The following is a 22,718-nucleotide window of genomic DNA, read 5'->3' on the forward strand; positions in this document are numbered from 1 at the left end:
GAGGGATTTGGATCTGCCAGTTCTGGGGTCAAAGCTGTGTTATAAATGCCAATCCAATATTCCAATTGAAAATATGATTTGGTTTATTAAAAATCAAATTACAGAATTTCGGTAAAAGCCCCCAGCTGAGTTACGGTGACAATAACCGGGGATTGTCAGAGGGTGAACTGGGGCACAGCCTCTATTGTACTTCAGTCCCCCAAAGTTCACAAATTGCCCCATTTGGGGTCCAGGTTTTATACACTTTATTTTGCCCCTGACGTAAGATTTCCCAGTTCTTTGTTCCTGGGACTGGTTATTCGAATTCATTGTCGTTGTTGGTCTGCTGGAAGGAGTTTCTTCTGGGAGGGAGAGGGGCCAATTTCAGTCCTCCAGTGGATGAATGGAGACAGAGATTTTTGAATGGGAAGGTGTTCTCCTCCGGAGATTGGGTTGATAGTGGGGCTCTGATGGCTCTGCTGCCCAGGGGAGGAGAACTGGAACTGATTCCTTATTTTAATGTGTCTTCCTTTCTGATGCCACTCTCATAATCTCCAGTTCCCGACATCTCATTGTTTCCTCCTGATTGGTGGTTAGGCAGGCACCACCTGCCTAGGAATTTCTTAATTCCGTGGCTGGCTGGAATTTAGGTTACACTTTATATTACATTTTACCAAACCATGATTTTAACATGTTATGATTCATAAAAACACGAATTAACCCACTATATTTATCACAGTTGGCACCTTTGCTATGGGCAGGTGAAACCTGGAAATGCCCCAAGGAACCCCAGCACAGCCCAGACATTTGTCTGAGAAGACAATTCCCTGATCCCATCTACATCCAGTATGCTTTTCCACAAAATTAAACAGAGTCAAACAGATCTCCTTACAGAGATTGATATAATGAATTATCAGCACCCTGCCAGCAAGGACAGACCAGAGTGCAGGCAAGGGAGGTTGCAGGAACCACTGCCCTGCTTCAGCACAGCTGCAGTCACCTAACACACAAAATCCCATTTATCTGCAACTCCCAAACCTTACACTGTCCCAGCCTTCGGGCTGGAACCTGCTCTAATCCTGCTTTTAGCAAAACAAATAATAACAAAAGAGATTGGGAAAATCTTCCTAAATTCTAATTGATACTTTTTAATCTAAATTGCTACTGCTAATTAAGTGCAGAGGAGGAGAGTTTAAAACTATGGTTAAATAGTTGGTCACAGAAGCTCTGTGTCTGTTAAGAGACAAATGTATTTGGGCACACATGACAGCTCTGGACCTTTACTCAAGGTTTCTCCAGTTCTTCTTCAGCAACAGAGGATTTGCTGGAGCATCCCATGACTCCCCTTTGGTCTGCTTTCCATTCCCCAGAAATAAAGGAATTGCTGGGAGTGTCCCCTCTCATCCTGATGTCTAGAACTGGAAATGACAGAGCCTCTGAACCCCAGTGCAGTGGCAAAGCCCGTGCTGATGGTTCCTGCCTCCCCTCACACAGGAGGGATTCAAATGAAACTCTGGTGCTCTTTTCTTGTGCAGGTGGTTCCCTGATACTACTGAGCCATAGCACAGGGAGTTGCCTGTAGTTATGAAATATCTGACATTTAAATGGAAGAGTAAGAAGTATAACTGTCAGAATATAAATATATTTTGCATCAAAGCTTAAATAGCTTTAAAAAGTTTCCTGAATGTGCTATCATGTCTGTTTTCAGGGTTCTCTGAAGCTTTTCCTTTTAATTTTTTTTTTCTGGTGAAACCTAAGCCAGCTTCCCAGCCTTGAACTGGGGCAGGGGAGATCCGGCTGTATTTATATTCCTATAAGAACAATGTTTCTTTAGATGCACATCACTCCATAACCATGGATTTCAAGAAAATAATCAACTTCTGCACCCCTGTGAGCAGCTCCTGCCTTGCCCCAGCACAGGTCACTGCCTTGCCCCAGCACCCCAGCACAGGTGGTGCCTTGAGGCTGAAACAGAGGCTAGACAGAGTGAAAGGAACAAAATGAGTGTTTATTCAAGCCCATGCCCTTGCGTCTCCAGACCCACAGAAGTGGCCCAGCCCGAATATTTCCAAGATGGAGACGAAAAGGGGCTTGTCCCCAGATCTTACCCCTTTTACAAGTTTCCATTCATTTGCATATAGCAATGCACTGTCCAGTCAATAACCCCAAATCACCCAACACCCTCCTCTCGACCTGCCCTTCTCTTCCAGGTTGTTTGTGCTCGGGCCTGGAGCTTGCAGACAATGTCCTTGAACAAGACTGCCCTACCCCATCACCCTGTGAAGATCCCAGCACCACTCAGTGCTATCAGACAAAACAGAAAAACCCAGCCCTAAGGCATCAACTGCACACTGGAACTGCACAGCAGTAAAGTGAAAAAGGAACCAGGAGTGATCCCACAGGGGAGCTGCTGCCCTGCTTGGAATCCAACCCCCACATCAGCCTGGGAAATCTGCCTGTGCCCATTTCACCTGCGGGACACTGAGCTTGGCAAGGCAGCAATACGAGGAGCTGGGCAGCACCCACAGCATCCCCTGGCACCTTTGTGAACCAGTGTAAATCACTCTTCATTTTATGTTTCTGGAGCTGGAAACACAAGACACAGCCACCAACAAGGCCCACAGCGCCCTGCAAAGGAGGATTGTTCCCAGCTACAATTCTCCCTGCTGGAGCACATTTTAACCTGAAGCACAGGAGGGTCACAGGGTAAATGGCTGCACTTGGCACAAAGCACAAGAGACAAAGGTAGCTCCCTATGAAGGAAAAACAAATTCACCACTAAAGAATTCCTCACAGTGTATTTGTCCCAATCTCTCACCACACAACTGTTTCCAGTGACTGGAGGCAGATTGGTAAGAGATACCAACTGTCAGGAAAAGGTGAGAGGCAATTAGTAAATCACTATCTCTTTTGTAATCACCGATGAAATTTCCATTTTTTCATCCCCTACTGCTCACTTGCCCAAACAAGCAAGACATCACCTTGAAAATGAATGCAATTAATTACATTAGCTGAAGCTTTTAAAGAAGAATGGCTTCTCATTTACATTCCTGGCAGAAATTCAATAAGATTGCACTACTGTAAGGTTGATTGAACTGCTGCTGCAGTTAGACCAGTATCCTGAAATAAAAATAATTCTAATGTTCATTATGAGATTTTTAGAGCTAAGTACTTTGAACTGTTAATATTCTCAAATAAATCTGCAGTGGAAAGGCTGGAAAAGGTAGTTTATCGTGTGTTAACTGAAGCTGAAATTATTTCCTTCCCTTCTGCACCATCCTCCACTTACTTTTAACTAATCAAAAATTAGCAGAATTATCTTACATGCCTGAACTAATTAGTAAAGATGTTATCCAAACCTTCAGCTCTCACCTATGCACCTGAGCACTTGCCCTCTCTTAGCACAGCTGTAGCTCTGTTGACATGACAGGACTGCAGAAGTTCCTATTTGTGTGCAGGGATCGCCTGGTTTCACCTGGGTGCTGCTGTAGCAGTGCACTGTCACCTCAACAATCCCAGCTAAGCACAACAAACCCAACAGAAATTGTTCCACTGGCCTGGATAATGGAGTCTTTGCAGCAAACTTTCAATTAGAGACAATAAATGATTATGCACGTATTTGTAAAAGCATAATCAGTTTGTGAAAGCGTAATTGGTTTGTGAAAGCATTATTAGTTACAGGGATGTAAATAAGCAAGGGGGAAATGCAGGTTGGTGTTTGGATCACAGGCTGGAGGATGAGGTAATGAAAAAAACCCATTTAATAGCAAATTGGGCACACATTTGACAGGCCCATGGCACTGCAGAAATCCCCCTGGACAGAGCTGGCCAAGGTTCTCAGCCTTGCTCCAAGCACCTGGCAGAGAGAGGGACAGAGAGGGAGAGCTCCATCCCTCCACTCCAACCAGGAGACACCTGCACAGTCAGCCAGTCTCCAGGAGTAAATACCTACAAAGGAATGAAAATGCTTCAGTTACCACCCAAACCCCCCTATTAAACAGAATATGGAACAGACTTCAATGCTTATAGAATCCTGGAATGCTTTGGGTTGGAGGGGACCTTAAAGACCATCTCATTCCATTCACCTTCCACTGTCCCAGGTTGCTCCAAGCCCCATCCAATCTGAAATTTGACAGGTTTTATCACTCTCTTTAAGTTCAAGTAGAATTATATTAATACACACATCAAATAAACAGAATAGTATTTGTGCTTGTACAAAATTTGCCACAACCCACTCAATTCTGGCCAGGCTGCTGCACTGTACATTCACAACCCCAGTTTATGCTACTCAGGTTTTTTTATCTGACCTCAGTTTAAGAAAGCTTTAAATATAACTATCACTGAGTGAGATAATGCTTATTGCCTTTGCTCTTGGAATAATGAAAAAGGATTCAGGAAAAGCAGGTGGGAGTATTAAGTCTGCTATCTCACAAGCTAAAAAAAAAAAAAAGAAATATAAAGACAGGCAGAGAGCTTTAGGATGCCTAAAAAAGCCCTACTGTTGTTCACATTTCTTTAATTAAAAGTAGTAAAGAAAAATCATTGGGCTGGCTGCAATTTGAGCAAAGAGTTAATTTCAGATAGAAATGTCAATATCTTCTTTTTTCCACTAGAATGTGGAGACTGAGTGAAGTCTTTATGAAGGATTAGAGATGAAGTTTTAACCTTAATAAGGAAGGTATGAACTCCCTATTTCACAAGGAGGATGTTGGTGATTCATCTACTTCTTAAGTCTTTCTCAGACAAATGGAAAAAGAAATCAAAAGAGATAGCTGATAGATTAAGAAAGCCAAAATAATTCCCAGTGTATAACCTGTGTTGGAAAGGCTCTCACAGAGCAATGCCTGGATCCAAATGAGCATTTATGAACAGTTCATATTTATCTTTGAGCTAAAACTGAGATTTTAGCCAAATTTTTAGATCTCTTTGCTTAGAGAGATGGCTGAGGGGTCTAAGCACAGCTTAGAACCTGCAGACGTTTGGTGCATTAAGTTTAGCAACAGACCAGCCTAGCTGTGAAGCTGTAGGCTGGACCTGTGCTTGCTCACAAAAAGTGATGAAAAAGTCAGTTATTTCATTTAAACCATATGTATGAGGCAATTATATCATCTTTAAGATGATACAATGAAGAGAAAGTTAACCTTTTTGTCCTAACAGACTGCAAATCTGTAAAAATGAGCATGCTGGCAGGAGAACCTCTGGAATGCAGGGACTGAGACAGACTGGAGTCACCAGCTCCAGACAGAGCCTCCCAGCCTGGGTGAGCAGTTTTGGGGTTCTGTGTCAGTCTGTGCCCCCTCACAGGGTGTTGGTTCTCAGCCCAGCTTCTCCAGGCTGCAGTGGAGTCTCCCAAGCACTTCTGACTTCTCTTGGAAACAGTCATGGACTTCTGCTGTACCCCCAAGAAACACAGCACAGCAGCCCTGACACTTAACCCCTGGTTAGCTTTATTCTCCTGAAGACAGGGATGGCTCTGACCAACAGCCTGGGACAATACTGCATGGAAGAGGAGCAGAGTCAGGGCACACTGCTAATTACCTTGATGAGCTCATCTGCAAGAACAGCTAAGATGATAACCACAACAAAACTTTGATTTTTCCAAAGCATGTGTGACTTTTCAATTACTGCACATGTCTAAAACACACACCTGCCAACACTCTGCACCTTGTGAGACCACCCTATAGATCTCACAGGGATGGAGGCAGAGGTGGCAATCTGCAGTCAGTGAAAGGTTTGGAGGGCCTGGGGCACTGCCAGCTGGTGGAAGGGATCAGGCTGTTGTAAAAGTGGTAGACATGAAAACATATTTAAACATGCTGGTAAATTTACCTCATCTAGAAACTACAGGTTCAAGAATGCAACAAATCCACCTAAGGGGCAGAACCCCTTTAAGAACCTTGTGGGCCCTAAATCACAGTGGATTTGTTTTTTGAAGGGGTTTGTCACAGTCTAGACTGTATGACTCTATGACAATATGAAGCTCTGAGCTGCTTCCTTACCTTGGGTTTGAAAAGTCAAAATGTCTGAGGAGGAAAGGTCTTCCTTCTCAAACACAGGATTGGAGACCACACTTTTCCCTCTTGTAATAAATGAACAGCTTGAACAGATTATGCTTAAAGTTTCAGAAATAAATCAAAACAGCAGCAGTACTACAAGGACATGGGCTTGGCCTGATTTGGAAATCACAGTCCACTCTGCCCAAACACTAAAGCATCACGGACAGGGAAAGCCTGATGTGTAACAGCTCCTTATTTTACAGTGAGATACGGCTCATTTGGAGCAGCAAACTAATTAATACAATCAGAGACAAAAGTTTCAGAGCTCTCCCAACAGCACACATTAGCATATACTGCCCAGAGACTTGATAAAGTTCAAAGCTTATCTTGTAGCCTGCACGCTCTGTGTTTGCTCAGAGCAGCAGCTGGCCAAGTGATCTCCCTTCTCCTCAAAGAGCAAAATTAAATTAGATTAGATCGTCTTCTCTCCCTTGTAGAATTAAGACCGTGCTATGAAAACAAGCAAATTAGCTTTTGAAATCCTGTTTCTCACTTTAAGGCTACAAGGCTGAGAAATGCTTTCTCTACCAATTCAGCTCAGCTGCAGGAGTGTCTGTGCTGTTTTCCTGGCGAGCTGAAGGAGGGAGTTTTACAGATGTGTCTCTCCCTGGGCTTGGGGCTGCAAGTGGCAGATCCTGAGGGATGAAGCCAAAGAGAAACAAAGAGGAAAGGAAATGGACACAAAGTCTTGAGAATCAAGACATGCAGAAGTCATGGAATCACAGGCTGGGTTGGGTGGGACTTTAAAGCTCCTCTCATTCCACCCCTGCCATGGACAGGGACACCTTCCACCAGACCAGGTGGCTCCAAGCCCCATCCAACATGGCCTTGATGGTTCAGTAAGAGCTGCAGTAGTGAGGCTTGAAAGCTTCTTGGTTGTTGCTATATAAAAACACTTCTGAGTAAAAGAGTAAAGCCTAGTTCCTAGAAAAATCATCAGGAACATGAAGGTTTCATCAGAAGAAGGGCTTAGAGCATAAGGAAACAGAAAGAAAAATGTAGGGACCAGAATTTTTGGACTAGAAAGCTGGCCTGAAGAACAGCAAATGTTTATGGCTGCATGGTGGAGGTTTAGTTCAGATCAGGGATGCCAGATGCCAAATTCAAACCAAATACACAACAGCAAATGAAGTTCAAAGGGGGACACACAAATGAGATCTTAGATTGAAACCGTAGTTTCTGGAGCTTATTCACTGCACACCAAGCTGTGAGGTCAGTAGGCACAACTGATAAACAAGCTGATAAAGCGTTAGGTCACCGTGCTGCAGCAATCAGACACACTCCAGAAGTCCATCCTAGGCAATCTGTTCTAGATGAACAGCTAATGAGAACTAAGCTAAAGCACTTTTCTCTGGTTATGATTCCTCCTTTGAATATTCCCATAACTGTACTGCTAAACAACTCAAACCTATTAAACTGAATCGAGGAAAGAGATTCTTCTGCTGTGGACAGATGGAGTAGTAAAACTGGCCGTGAGAAAGCACAGCAATATCCATGGCACATCTTCACTCAGTCACCCTAGACTGCAACAAATTTAGCAAGAAGTTAATTTAGCTTATAGTTTGTTTGTTTGTTTTTTAATACTTTGATTATCTCTTATTATGCTGGAGTTGATGGAGAAGGTGATTTGGGGTTTATTGCCAAATTTCTTCACAGCTTGATCTTCCTACCATGAGTAGAGGAGATTATAAGATGGAGATGGTATTGCAGGAAAAAAGAAATACAAAAAGTCTCTCATACATGAAAAACAAGAAGGATGGAGGGAAAGGAAGATTTTGGAGGGTTTATGTTTCCGTGAATGGTGAGTTTATGGGGCAGACTGACTGGTGAGGAGGCATCAGGAGCAGCAATCCCATGACAGTGCTCACCACGCTGCTTAAAGCTTTACTAACTTGGCTGTTAAAGAAGAGTGGCACAGAAGTAAATTAAGAAATGGAAGTGCTGCATAAACTTTGAGGACATAAAACATTTGCTCTAAAGCACTGAAGATTAATCAGAAACTGCTCTGCTGTTTCATGGCTCTGAAGACAGCGGGCCACTTGCTGCCTCCAAGTTGTGCTCTCCTCGTGTTGCCACCCCTACTGTGTGTGCCAGGGCTGGGTGGGAAGCTGGGACAAAACATCCTGGCTCTGCCAGCATCCCTACAAGGCAATAGATGTCATTTCCAAAGATCTGAGGGATCAGATCTTCAGTGTGAAGGATGATCTTGTTTTAGAAGAATGAGATGAATCAAGCAGGTTCTCAGACATCTGAGCTGTGACGAGGGTTTCTTACTCTGCTTCCCTTACTGCATCCTTGTGATCAACACTGACATTTCCTTTGTATTACCCCCTCATTCATGCACTGTAACTAAAACCAGAGTAGAAGACCAGAAGGAAAAGCTTTTTTCACCATTAGAAAGATAAACCCACTCAGCAAAGTGTCTTTGTTCTACCCACATGAGGTTTACCCAAAGGGCTTGCCACCTTTCTATGTTTATAGACATTTTACTAAGGAAAAGCCAAGCATTTCTCAAGGTAAATGAGGGCCCAAATGGCTTGTGCTGAAGCCTGAAACATCTCAATTTCCTGTGAATTCCCTGTGACTTGGCTGGTGCCATTTTTACTGCAGCTGTTCATTCAATTGAGAGCTCACATCATGAAACATGTCAGGGAGAAAAAGAGCCGATGAGAATTCAGTGAATACAGCTTTTCATTTGAAAAGCTCCTCAAACACACACAATTGCTTTCTGTTGCTTAATTTTCAACATTGATAAACATAATTGCATTTATTTATCTAGTCAATACTGAAAACAAGCGATAATTTGTAATATAACAACTTTACATCTCAAAGGAATACAAGCACAACAGCTTCCAGTCCCTTCTAAAGGAGGTGAATGACATGGAGGAGGCTGGATTGCCTATGCAGGAGAAGCTTACATTATTTTTTTCCCATGGGGATATATTAATATTGTTGCTATCAACTTGCTTTTGTACATATATGAATGACTTTTGGAAAAGCCAGCATTTTTCATGTGCCAAATTACACGCACTAAATATCTGATACTGTCAATAGCAAATGCTAATATTTCCTAAGCATGAAAAATGAACTCTCTTTCCCTCACAAATTCTCAATAGCAACAGTTCTCACTGGGACCAGTGATCAGAGGTAGTTATTATCATTCCATCAAACACTCTGTATCCTTCTAATTAAATAGTAAAGCATCTGAAAATCTGCTCATTATGAGTCTCCATCCTGTTTATTTTGAAGCTGGCAGAAAGACTTACAGTTAGTTCACTGCAGACTGAATAGGGCTTGTGGTAAAGAAACTGCATTAGTTAAATAACTCTTAACACTGCAATCTTGGATACTCCTCCATAGCTTTGTACTCAGGTGCTGGGAGTCTGGTAAGTGGTGTGATGACTGGGGAAAGAAGTAAAAAACTAAAGAAAAAAAGAAAGATGAAAGAAGAGAGTTCACTGAGCAAAGCAGACAAATGGGGAAAAGAAGTGCATTAGCCAGACAGTGCACTGCAGCAGAGTCCCTCTAAGAGACTACACCCAGCTCCACTGAATTGAAGGGATTTCAGGAGCATTCCACTGAATCCATGTTAAACAAAAAGCTGAAAATTCACTCAAAGCTACCAAGGCTCATAAGGGGCTGAGCAACAACTTTAATGGTATTTCCTACCTTGCCTGTATTTTGCCCACCCTCTGCCTTGAATCCCCACTTAATGCCTCAGCTGCTTTCTTGGATCATGGTGAGGTGGAATTTTGCCTCTGATTTCAACATTTCCTTTTATAAATCCTTATCTGTCAGTATTTGTCTGTTCTTCATGGCCTTCTCCTTCCCTCTTTCAAATCTGGTCTGCCTTGACTTTGGCCACCTGCCCCACGCAGGTTTCTCAGGTCACTCTTCTTTTGGAACTTCTTTCCTGTTGACCTGTCCATCTCTAGGCTGATCACAAACCTTCCAGAAAAAAAGGAAAAATACCCAATTTTTCACAGAGCAGGTTCACAGTTTGAGGGGAGGAAAAAAAAAATAAAACCAGAACTCTCTACTCAAAAATTCACTCGTCAAATGTTGTTACAAATCTCAGCCCTCACTAGACCTGCAATACTCCCTAATCCTGTCAGTCCCTTCAAAAGCACTAGAATTTCTCTTCCTCCTAAAACTTCTGCTCCTATTTACTCACTGCTTTGTCTCTTCTTTAATATCCACCAACTTGACATTTATCAATTTTAGAATTTAATTCTTGTCAGAAAGATCTTCCCCAATCCTCATTCTACCTAGGCACCTTGTGTACTCTGGCAACCACATTTATTTCAATAGAATTTACATTAAATTTCATCTATGTGGAAGAAACCCCTCTTTCTTCTATTTCCCAGTTCCTGAAGATTTTGAAGTTGTTCATGACAAATACTTTTCCACTGATGTGGCTATAAAATTCCCTAACTTAGCCCTCAAACAAAAACAGGTTTTAACATGTTGGCATCTGGACAGCATGTCCAAGCAGAGCTCAAAATAACACATTGTAAAAAATACAGGCTGTGTTTAGATGCTGAGAGGCATCAGTTCCTGCTAGAGCCAACAGGTGCTGAGAAAAATGAATGTTTCAGTGCTGAAACCACGCAGGAGAAGTGAGCACAACAGCAGCTGGCTTGTCCTTCCTCCCAGGGTGATGCTGAGTGATGTTGTGGCAGTGCTTCAGAAGTGCCATGATCTCAGTAATGGTGATAATGGAAAGGTCCTGACACTCACAAACAGCTCTGTTTGGGGAAGCTCTCACAGGAAAGGGTCACAAAGAGACTGACACCAGTTCAAATGTACCATTTAACACATCAAGGTGCAGGAACTGCTCCCAGCAGACAGCAATCCCTTCAGGGTTATTAAAACACTTCCTAGAAGCCATTCTGATCTTTGATATCATTTCTTTCTGCCCTGTGAGCTCACTGAAAGCTGCACATCCTTGCTAAGCTTGATTTCAGTGCCAAAACACCAGCTCCCTCTACGTGGAAGGATGGCTCTGCTGACCTCTGACAACAGCACACGAGGAGAAATTCTCTCTCACCTTTACAATGGGAATGACACAGAATTAAAAACTGGGATGTAACTTCCTTTCAGCAGAAGCCTTTTAGAGAGGAAAATGGTCTCAATTAAATCAACTTTTTACAGCATTGAATAAAAGCAAGTCCTTAGTGTGATATACCTCATTTACAGGTCTGCAATTTCCCCACAGACTTAGGTCAAACAGTCTCCCACTGTTTCTATTTCATCCAAAACCAGTACACCCCATCCCAAAGGAAAGGTTTTGCTGCGTGTTAGAACACAGGAACACGAGACAGAGCAAGTATTGGCTAATAAGCAGTCTTAAAACTAATGGGCTCAAATTGCTACCTGTATTAAATCAATTCTGCATGGAACTGCTCATGGTCTCCATTGCTGAGTAAGGAAGATTTTCTATATGTACAGGTGGGATTTAATTATTGACAACCCAGACCTAACACGAGATAGCAAAAACATATGGGTGACAACACATTCCTCCAAGGGACACCTAAATCCTGGTGCTGGGCTGTGAGCAGCCATCACAGAATGAGTTACAGGGCCTGGAGAGAGTAAAACAGAGCAATTGAAGGCTCTAAGTAGAGACAAAAACAAACAAACAAACAAACAAACAAACAACTAAAAAAAAAAACCAAAACAAAACAAAACAAAACAAAAAAAAAAAAAAAAAAAAAAAAAAAAGCCTCTCGTTGCTTGCAAGGTTATGTTCCTCCCAAAGCTGCATTCACAAATAGGTCAAAACTGTGCACGTTCCTGGAAACCTCAACACTGGCATGCACATCCACTGAAATAAACCCAACACCTGCAGTCAGTCCCAAAAAACTGAGGGATGGAATTCTGGAAATGGGGAAGAATTATTTACAACTGCAAGAAAGAATCCCAAAACACCGACAGGAGGCTGCAGAGTGAATAGCAAAATAAAAACACATCAGGGAAACTTTCCAGAGATCCCTTTCTCTTCAGACCTTAGCAGCTGAGAAATTACTTGTAGTTCATTAACAAGCCACAGACTAATCTATTGACTTGTATGGAAGTGAAAGAGTGGGGAGAAACATATTTGACTCATTCTTAGTAATTTCCCCTGCATAAAATAATTTCAGAGAAAGAAAAAAAATACAGGCAGCTGAGCCAATTTTTTTCTCCCTCTCAGACAAAACTGGATCATGATTCATCATATACACAGATGAATTTTAATTTATTCCTTTAACAAGTTTATTTTTGTATTTTCTTGTAAGCAAGAATTAATACACTCAGACACGGGGAAATGTTAATTTTGCTGCCTCGCTTTTCAAGTTTACAAATGTTGAGTCTAACTCCTGCTGGCACCATTCTGGCCTGCAGGGAGAAGAGACAAATGCCTGACCTATGCACAGAGGGACTCTGGCCTTTCTAGAGGTCAGCAGTAGCTTCACATCTCTCATCTCCTGAACAGAATTAAAGGATCCTGCCCAGCCAGTGTGAGTTATCACCTTCCAGAAGAAAAGCTGTTTGGTAATTATCCATTCTTGCTGTAACTCCATGGTGCCACTCACAAAAAGAGAAAGGTGACACAGGAAAGCATTTGGCCTATTAGATTCCCATAAAACTTCACTCAGTTCAGTGCTGCCCAAGTGGAATTTGGCCATCTGGAATTCCTGGATACATCTCTATGTTCGCCTGCTAAATGAGTATTTCACAGAGCAACACTAATGATGATGACCCTTCTGTTCTTCCAGGGAGAAGCTCAGAGACTCCTACAGTTCCTGGAACAAAGGACCACACTCATTTAGGTGTGGGAAGAGTCCCTCATCCCTTAGCTCTGCTGCAGGAGGAAAGACAAATTCTGCTGTGGTTTCTCAGCGAGGCGGTGCCGTGCATCCCGGGGAGGTGATGCTCTGCACACCATGAACAGCTCCGGAGCTGGGCTCACTTCTCTGGGACACAGGATACAGGCTCTGAAAGGCCACACTCAGAACCCATGTGTGCCTGAAAATATCATCTCAAAACACCCACCATTTAGATGGGGGTTTAGATTGGTTCTCAGGAAAAATTTCCTCACCGAAAGGATGGTCAGACATTGGGACAGGCAGCCCAGGGCAGCAGTAGAATCATCATCCCTGGAAACATTCAAAAATATGTCCTGGAACACTTGGGACCATGCTTTAGTGGTGGCCTTGGCAGTGCTGGGTTAATGGTTGGACCTGATGATCTTAGAGGGCTTTTCCAACCTAAATGACTCCATGTGAGATCAAAATGCACAAAATTACCCTTCAACAATAACGGGTCCTGTTGCTCTTTGCAGAAAATGTTTTGTGGAATAAGGATGCAAAGTGAGGCCATTTGCACTTCCTAGATAACCTACAAGTGATGTCATTCTGAACATTATCATTTATTCCAAACATTTTGCTAATGCATATATTCTTCACACTACCCATCTGTTTCCTAGACAATGTCCAGTTGGAAAACAGTTGAGCAAGGAACAGCAGTGCTGTGGAGCATGCAGAGATGCAGATCTGTGTTTATATACACATGCACCCCATTTCTTTTGGGAGAACTATTGTTTACTTCTGTGAAAGCAAAGTAGCACTTGCTCTAAGTGCCCAAGAGATGAAAGGAAGTGAGCAGTCAGGCAGGTGGGGTCAGAAATTCAGCCTCTGTGTCCTGGTTATTTATCTGCCAAGCTGGAACACGAAAACTTCACAAAGTAAATGTGGGATTATAATCTAAAGGCAAAGAAGGCAGCTGCACAAATGCACAAGACACGATGCCTTTGCCTTCAGATAGAATCATATTTAATACAATTAAAGTAATTACTTCAGTCTAGTCAGCCCTGGTTAAGTCTCCGTTGGAGTTAATCAGCAAATGATAGTAAAATACTTTGAACTTTAAATGCTAAATGCTTTCATTATTAATATTATTTTTGCTGCTGCTGCAAGAGCAGCCAGGTCCTGGCTCCTTGAAATGCTGCAAAGTGGTGACATGGAAAATAAGAACAGTATTTTTGCCTGGTTGATTTAAACACGTTTTTTTGTTGTGCTAACCAAGTATCTGCCTTAAAGAAGACCCACAAAAGAGCTCAAGTCCTACTCTTGTAGGATCCCAGGCTTGGCCTGCTCTGGTGTCCTCCAGCACTGCCATTCAGAGTGCTGAGTCCTTGCTTGGTAGCACAACTTCAGACAAATACCCTCAAAAAGGTGAGACAATAATGACTGAAGGCACAGGGAAGAGAACAAGACAATTAATAAAGGTTAAAAGGACTGGGTCACATTTAGTCCTGCAGAATAAAGATTTAACTGCATACTACTATATAAGAGAGGTTATAAGAGAGCAACAACTGATTATCCCCTGTACTTAAAAATGGGAAAAAAAATATAGAGTTGAAGCCACTGAAAAGAAAATGAAGGATTGAGAACCTCTACAACTCAAAGAGTGGAACAAGCAGCCCAAAAGCTGCAGAATACTCATCACTGAGGGATTCAGGCTTAAGTAAACACCCATCTGTTAAAGAATATTTTGTTATAATCACTCCTGCTATTGTGCAAGGAGGTGGAACCAAAGTCCCACTGAAGTCTGGGGGTGGGATACCCACAATTCATGTGTTCCACGTTTTTGAAACATTTATTCAGAACAAAAACATCTGGTTCTTAATCCCCCAATTAACACTGCTTCCAGCCCTAAGGAATTAATCACAGAATTCACGGGAAGCAGTTTATTTGCTGGCAATGGAGTAAAACAAATTGCCTACAAACTTCTACATTGCTAATGGAGCAGTTTAATTGCCTTTTTTTTTCCTTTTTGACATTTTAATTAAAAAAATAAAGACCAGAAAGACATCCCTGGGCAGAGACCTTTGCAGCAGAGAATTACACAGCTCTGGGGACTCGGGCTCTCATTCATAGTACTGACCTCCTTTGAAGAGCACTCAGAGATCTAGCAGTGAAAAGGACTTCAAAAAGTGCTAGACAGCATCATTAGTATTCAGGAGGACACAGTTCTGTGGCTTGGTTGAATTCAAAGGGATCTGCTGGTACTTAGGAAAGCCAAAACGTTTTCCAGAGGAAAGGGCTGAGCAGCTGGGGGCTGGCCATGCTTCCAGCACTGCAGCCTGACTCAGTGTCACTGAACCAGCCTCATTCCTGCTCCCTTTTTGTTTTCACCATCTCCACAGTGCAGAATTTATGCCTATTTCCAGCTATAAAAGTAAGGCAGTGTTTGAAATACGGTCCCAACAAAGAAAATCTGCATTTCTGGTGCATTCCCAGAGCCCTGCTAGCACTCCTGCCACCACTCTCCGTGCTGTGTTGTGCCTCTGGATGCTTATTCCATGCACACCTCTTTGTTACCACCTCTTACACCCTGCAGCTCAGTGGATTTACACCCTGCTTCTCTCAGCTGCTGTGGAAAAATTCAGTGGAATGGGAAGTCATTCATCACATGTTTGAGCACTCCAGCTTTGAAGATGTCCCTGCTTGGAGTGGAATATGCTGTTCTTCCCTCTATCCACCTGCCTTTGCCACTACAGGAATATTAAGTAAACAACTCTTCTTCCCACCAAACAGCTTTTCAAAGAGGAACCAACAAAAACATCACAATTCTAGCCAGCGACAGAGTCTCAATAATAGCTCCAAAAATTTCTGCCAGGTCCAGGGAGTCTGACTGAACAGTGCAATTTACTCCAAGGTTAGCACGACTTGGACAGCTCTTGAAAACGTGGGGGTTGTTGCACCAGGCCCGTCTGTACCCACTTGCTGTGGTCAATGATCTTCCACGCAATGATTTTGCCCTTTGTTCTCTGTGAAGAGTGCTGGGACATTAATCAGTCGCATCAGGACCTGACTCATTTCCCCTCATGCTCCTTCAAACCTTTGTACATAGCATTTCTTTATCAGCACATTCCCACTTGATGGCTGCTTTACCTTGGCCTCTTAACTTCAATAGAGTTTTCTGCATTTTTTTGTTGGAGGTCTAACCTTTATTAAATTTACAGCTGCTGGAGTGTCTCTAGATATTTTTCCATTGTACCAGATATCAAGGACAGGGGGAAATCACATCTATTTGGAGAAATTACCCTGTAATGTTCTGGGATCGGCATGGGTTTTTTGTGCATATGGAGTGGTTTGTTTGGGGTTGGGATTTTTTTGGGGTTAATTTATTGCTTTGGGGTTTTTTAACCATGCCATTCCAGGCTGTTGCTTGTCTATTGTTGTTTAGATTGGATATTAGGAAAAATTTCTTTGTTGAAAGGGTTGTCAGGTACTGGAACAGCTGCCAGGGGAGTGGTGGAGTCACCATCCCTGGAAGCATTCATAAAATAAGGAGATGTGGCACTTGTGGTCATAAAACACAGATGTGGGAGCAGGGTTTGGGGATGGGATAATGGTTGGAGTCCATAACCTCAGAGGTCTCTGCCAGCTCTGGGATTTCTGCTGACCTCTCCATGGTTCCAGGGTGTTTCAGGTGACAATACACCTTCATAAGGAGGCCAGGAAGGGTTTACTTTAACATTTAAAGTTAACAAAGCATTGAACTCATCCAATGCTAGCCATATAAACCTTCCCATTGTTCCAGATTGTCAATTGCATCAAAACTGTAAATCCCTACTCCTTCCCTCTGGGATCAGTTAACTCAGATTTGCCACGTCTCTTTAGCTTAGTCTTTACCAAGGACACAAAATAAGGACACAGCAATGAACCAAAAGCTGAGGAGCCCCAGAGATGAAGCTGCCATCATTTACAACACAACAGCATCCAGAATCATGAAACACACTCTTCCAGACAGGACCAAAAATCTGCATCTTCCACAATTAACTCCTTTGGGGATGCCACAGCCAAACCAGGCAGCATCAGGTGTGACACACTTAGAAGGCTCCTGTCCTGAACAACTTCCAATTATAAAATGATTTCAAACCCACAGAAATTAAACAGCTTTCAGTGCTGGAGGAAGCCCAGCCAGGCTGGTGTCTCCTGTGCTGGTTTTTTACTGACAAGCACCCAGAGCTGAATCCTGGGCTGTCTGTCAGTGGCTGTGGCAGGGAGCTATTGCTGTCCCAGCTCCACACCACGTCCTTGCCAGGCAGCCAGCAATTACAAGTCTCTTATCCCAATAATTACAGGCATAACAATATGTCTTGAACAACATTATATTTTGTTCTTCCACGTGGCTCATGCTCTCACAGTGCAATGCACTAACCAGAATGAATATTTCTTTTAGGGGTGAAATCAAGGTCTTAACTGGCTAATGAAGTCTTTTTGCCACTGTGTGCCTGAAAGAGACTCGTATTGCTATTTTAGGTGGCAACCAACATGGACAAAGTAGGATTTTTAGTCAACTTTAAAGTGTTTTCTTAAATCAAGATCTTTTTCAATGTAAACAAAGCATTCCACAGCACTTTAAGGCTAGAGAATTCATTCCCACATAAAGCATAAAGGTAACTTCCAATGAAAAACAAAACTTGGAAGTTATCACCACTGTGAGCTCTGCTAAGAATATTCCAACTATCACATGGAAATCTATAATATACTCAGCACATATCAGTAAATTAGAAACTCTGGTAACTCTCTGCTGGATATGTTTTTCTTGCATATGAAAATTCTCCTGTCTCATATCCCAGCCTAATCAAGCATCAGCTACCACAACTAATTCTGTAGGAACCTTCTTGTCTTTTTAAAAATTGGAATTTAAAACAATCAGTTGAGAGCTAAATGGTAGCTGGAACATCCAGGATTTCAACATTTTAAGGCTTTACTTCTTCTGGCCTGTCCAATGTGAACCTGCCCAGATAACTGTCTCATCCAGAAACATGCCAAAAGCTTGCCAAAACTTACAGTTTTATATCCAAAACACTTCCTCTCTGCTAAATGAGAAATAAAATAAGAAATGTAAAACAATTCTGCAAGGATATCCAATGGCAAATGTTGCAAAAAGAGATCTTCCATCTCACATCTATGAATTCTGTTGCCAGATTACTTTGAACACAAAATTAACACTTTATGGCTGAATAAAACCCTACTCTGCTGCTGTGTGTACCCAGAGCCAGTACACACATGCATGCAACATCTGATTCTCTCCAAGAATTGCATCACTGTTGATGAAGCTCTTTACTCACCAGTTGGGACAGCAGGATCCATTGTTGGCTTTTCCCAGGTATTGATCTGCTCCCAGGTAAATCCATTGGTTCCCAAGGCGACGCTGTAACCACAATTGCTGTAGTGCTCATCGAACGAACAACCACCTAAAAAGAAAAATGAAAATGTTTCTGGGTTAGTTTTCACTGTCTTTTTGTGGTAGGCCATTTACTTAGATATTTTGTACATGAAATAAAAATAAATAAAACTAGTTTCCTGAATGTTAGTTTTCATACAGCTCCAGAGGTGACGTCCAAACAACATTTATGTACTTTCCATGTTTTATATCCACTGGAAGCCCTTGTTTTCTTCCCTTCACACTACTGTTTCTAAGATCGGTCCCCTTTATTTCAACCTGTTATTTTCAAGGACAGTTCTACAGGATAGCTCCATATTTGCATGAACCTACAAGTAAGTTATTTTAAAAAATCAGGAAAAGGAGGGAGGAATGCAAACGACAAACAAGCACAGCATCACTGTTCCTACAGCAATGCCTCCCTTCTTTTTGCTTTTAAGCCTTGATCATATTTAACCTGGCTTTAACCGTCTCCTAAACTTAACAACACAAATTTCTGTGTGGTCCACAGATACACAGAGCTTCCTCAAGGTCTTTCAAGTCAATACTTTTGAGCACGGCCCTGTACTTTCTGAACAAGAGAATGAGAAGCAGCAGATGTCAACAGGCACTCACACCTTCCAGACTGTTGACTGAAAGACCTTTACTGCAATTCCTGAAATACCTGGAAGAAGTTAACTCTCATAAATACACTGGCAGCTGCCTGAACACTTGTGAATCAAGGGAAACCCAGGAACTGTGGAATGAAATTTTGCATTCCAGTGCAGATCTTTGAAACTTGGGTGACACAGGGAGACAGGGGTGGTTTATTCCCTGGGACATTCCTACACTGGCGTTCCCTTGGATCTCATGCACTCTTCACCTCCACCCAACTCAGCCTGCCCAAGTATTCACTGCTGGGTCCATCAGGGATCTGGGTCAGACTCGAATCATGCCCAGGGTGTGTCTGTAAAGATTTGTTTTCCTCTTCGGGAAGAAAGGATCATTTTTCTCTGCAGATCCCAGTCCTCCAAAGGAGCTGGGCACATGTACCATGCCAGGGCTGCACACTGCCCTGCTCTGCCACCAACCAGAGCTGCATGGACAGAGATATTCCTGACTCTGCCCTCACACAATAAACACCTGGCACATCAATGACCTGTGGTTCCTCTGCAATAAAGGGTTACCCAACACTGAAGACATGAAAGCCTTCTTTAATTTTCACCCATACCTCTGGAAAGCCCAAACTTTGTCTCAGTTCCTGTGGAACTCCTCACAAATTACAAATACAGTTCATGTCATTTATATTTTCAACCCCTTACTCTGTTAAATCATTCTCTGTTGCACTCCAACTGCAACTGTTTTTTTAAGTGGTTCTACAAAGCTTTATCAAACATTTCTAGTTAAGTATATTCCAGGAAGGTTTGTTGGGTAGAGTACCTGACACCCCAAAATACTCTGTTACTGACAAAAAGTTTAAAGAGGTCAAGCTTGCCCCAAAAAATTAAAGAATTATATATTACATATTTTCATTATAAATAGATCTGTTAATAGATTTTATGATCCTTGAAAACTTGTCTGTTTCAGTAGCTTCTGCAAATATTCCTGAGTTGTCACGACTTCATAATATTTAAATAATCCTTGCCTTTAATTTGCTGCATTTGTGAAGCCTTCCCAGCTTGTCAAAACAAGCAGGATTACACTTAAACGGCTTCCCTAATTTTTTAAAATTAATTTAGGTGAAAAAGTTCAAAATTACAATATTGAACAGGAAGATCCAGGCAGCCTGGACTGTGTGGGAGTGAGCAGTTCCCTTTATCCCAGCGAGCAGGAGCAAGAGGCAAAATCAAATCCTGTTCTTAGCCTCCACGTGGGGCATTCTCATTTTGACAGATCCCCTTTAATTCAGACACAAAGCACCCCTGCCAAGCTGCCCTGCTCAGCACACAGGGATGGGAGCTGTTCCTCTGAAGGAATTGTAAACATTCCCTGCTCCAGCCCAACTGCTGTACGAGGTCTCCTGTACACACAGAAAATTGCACAGGAGCTGCTACAAAGTCCCAGAAGCAAAACAAGCAATAAGTAGCAAAATATGGGGCAGCAGTGCTCATTGAACTGGGAATGTAATTGTCAATAGCCTGGCATAATCAGCTAAACATTTTATCCAGGAAGGTGGAGTGTGAGGAGCTGAAAAAAGGGACACAGTGAGAACTTGTGGAAATTAATTGGGAGCATCTGCTGGTACAAGACAACACCTGAGGAAGCTTTAAAGTGCCTTGCCTGAAAGTCAAAGCTAACCTTGTAGTACAGCTGAATAGGAAAGGAAAGGATAAACATGGAGAGCCTTAAAAGCAGCAGCAAGATGCCTACATTTCAGAGAAAGAAAAGGTTAGTGGAGAAACCTCCAAATACAGAGTGACAGGGCAATAAGCCAGAAGGATTAATTTACTAGAGGCAGCAGAATTGGAATGTGGAAGTGAATTTGCAGGAAATGAGGACAAGGAGAAAAAGCTGGAGTTGATTTTAAGGGCTCAGACAAACTGATTGCCTGTGTGAATCCTGGGCACCAAGAGGGGGGCAGTGCTCACCAGCTTCTTGCTCTGGTGTGTCCACTGAGAGCAGAATTAAAAAATGAAATAAAGGCTCAGCTGGGAGCCAGAGACAAAGGCACTTGTGAGCCAAAAAGTCAACAACTCCTCTCTTCACATTGCTGCAGTGCATATTGTACTATGGAACTGGAAAGAAACTTCAGAAAGTGCCAGGAAAGCATCAGGAAAGTAGTACAATATATCAGAACATCACAGATTTTGGGATTACTCTACCAGTCACAGAGTCACAGCGTGGTTTGGGTTGGAAGGGACCTTAAAGATCACGCAGTGCCACCTCCTGCCATGGCAGGGACACCTCCCACTGTCCCAGGCTGCTCCAAGCCCTGTCCAGCCTGGCCTTGGACACTGCCAGGGATCCAGGGACAGCCACAGCTGCTCTGGGCACCCTGTGCCAGGGCCTGCCCACCCTCACAGTAAAGAAATCTCTTCCTTCTATCCAATCCTTGGTAATGTCACATAGCCACAGTGACTTGTGTTTGTATCTGCCAAGCAAGGACAGCATGGTAGCCCCACTTTCTGCAGATGGGACATTACAGCTTCCCTTACAGGCAGCCAGGCTCAGGAGATTGGAGAGATTTTAGGAGTTCACTAAAGTAGGGATAGTAACAAACACAAGTGTTGTTTTCACTGATGTCAGCATAACATTAATATCCAATATTTCCAAAGACACCCCACCTATGCAGGTAATTAGATAAGAGCTACACCCAAATATGAAGGAACATAAAGACAGGAAGAGGTTAGATCCATCCCCAAAGAAAATCATCCACGGCTGAATTAGGACTGCTTAGGCAGAATAGGGCAGTTCATTAACCTTGAAAAAATAACCTTCAAGTCAAAGGGAAAGGAAGAACCAACCACTGGATGAATTTAGTTACAAGGTCTGCATGCTATCATGTAAGCCACATATCACAGAGTAGCTTGAGGAAAATGACAATATTTACACAATCATCAAAATAGGGTGCTGGATATTTGTAAATTGTTAGCAAGAATGAGGATTTTTGGAAAACAAAAGACATTGGGATGTTTAGAGCCTTTTACCTGCTTGGCTAAAATTAAATAAATGCAGTTGCTCAGTGGGAGTGGATCGAGGGAATGGAGAGGACTTTGATGGCATTGGATAACACAGGTGGTGTTAAACCCTTTTCCCAAAATGAAATCTAAACAAGAAAGCTTTTCCCTTCCTGAAAAGGGTCATATTGAAGCAAGTAATGGCTCACATAAGAAGGATAAAATATCCCTTGTTTTACACTGCGGGCTTGTAACAATGCCACTGCTCATCCGAGTGATGCTAATTAATCTTGAGCAGACCTATCATCAGTTACTGAGACTTGCCCCTGGATTAAATGTAAACCAGCCTTGCATAAATTGAATGGCTCCTTTGAATATATAATTGAATTTGCAGAAGTGTGCGCCAGGGGGGTGTTTAAATAAGTGCACAAATATGATAAAAAGAACTTCACGCCATAATATCTAATTCAGTAAGCAAAAATAATGGCAGGGCACATTCCAATTAGTGTTTGATTTATTTATTTTAACTAATCCAATTAGTTGAATGTTTTATAAAGTCATCCAATGTCAAACTCGCACAGACTCACTAGATAAAAACCACAATACTTTTAAAAGGGGATAAAGAAACACACTGATGTGAGAAGCCTCATCGGTTATCCCATGGTTCTAAACACACACAGGAAGCAGAGCAGCAGATATAATTTGATCAGGCATTTACAGCAATCCCACAGTGGGAACAGTATAGAGACAACGAGAACATCACTCTCATTGATCCACTCCACCATTCCTCCAAAAAGTAGTTAGTGTTCTCATTTACTAAAAAAACAATAAAAACAACAATAACCCCCAAACAGCAACAGAATGG

The 22,718-nt window shown here is 42.4% G+C and overlaps 1 protein-coding gene across 2 annotated transcripts in view; it reads right to left on the reverse strand.

Annotated features, from left to right (window-relative positions):
* The window catches only part of PTPRT (protein tyrosine phosphatase receptor type T), a 446,577-nt gene that overhangs the window by 312,015 nt on the left and 111,844 nt on the right, over positions 1-22,718 (reverse strand). For both annotated transcript variants that reach the window (XM_063404659.1, XM_063404660.1), the window contains exon 2: positions 18,163-18,288. In XM_063404659.1, coding sequence (XP_063260729.1) covers positions 18,163-18,288 — 126 coding nt within the window. The remainder of the gene's footprint in view (positions 1-18,162; positions 18,289-22,718) is intronic.

This window comes from Prinia subflava, chromosome 8 (genome assembly GCF_021018805.1).
Source record: "Prinia subflava isolate CZ2003 ecotype Zambia chromosome 8, Cam_Psub_1.2, whole genome shotgun sequence".
NCBI lineage: Eukaryota > Metazoa > Chordata > Aves > Passeriformes > Cisticolidae > Prinia > Prinia subflava.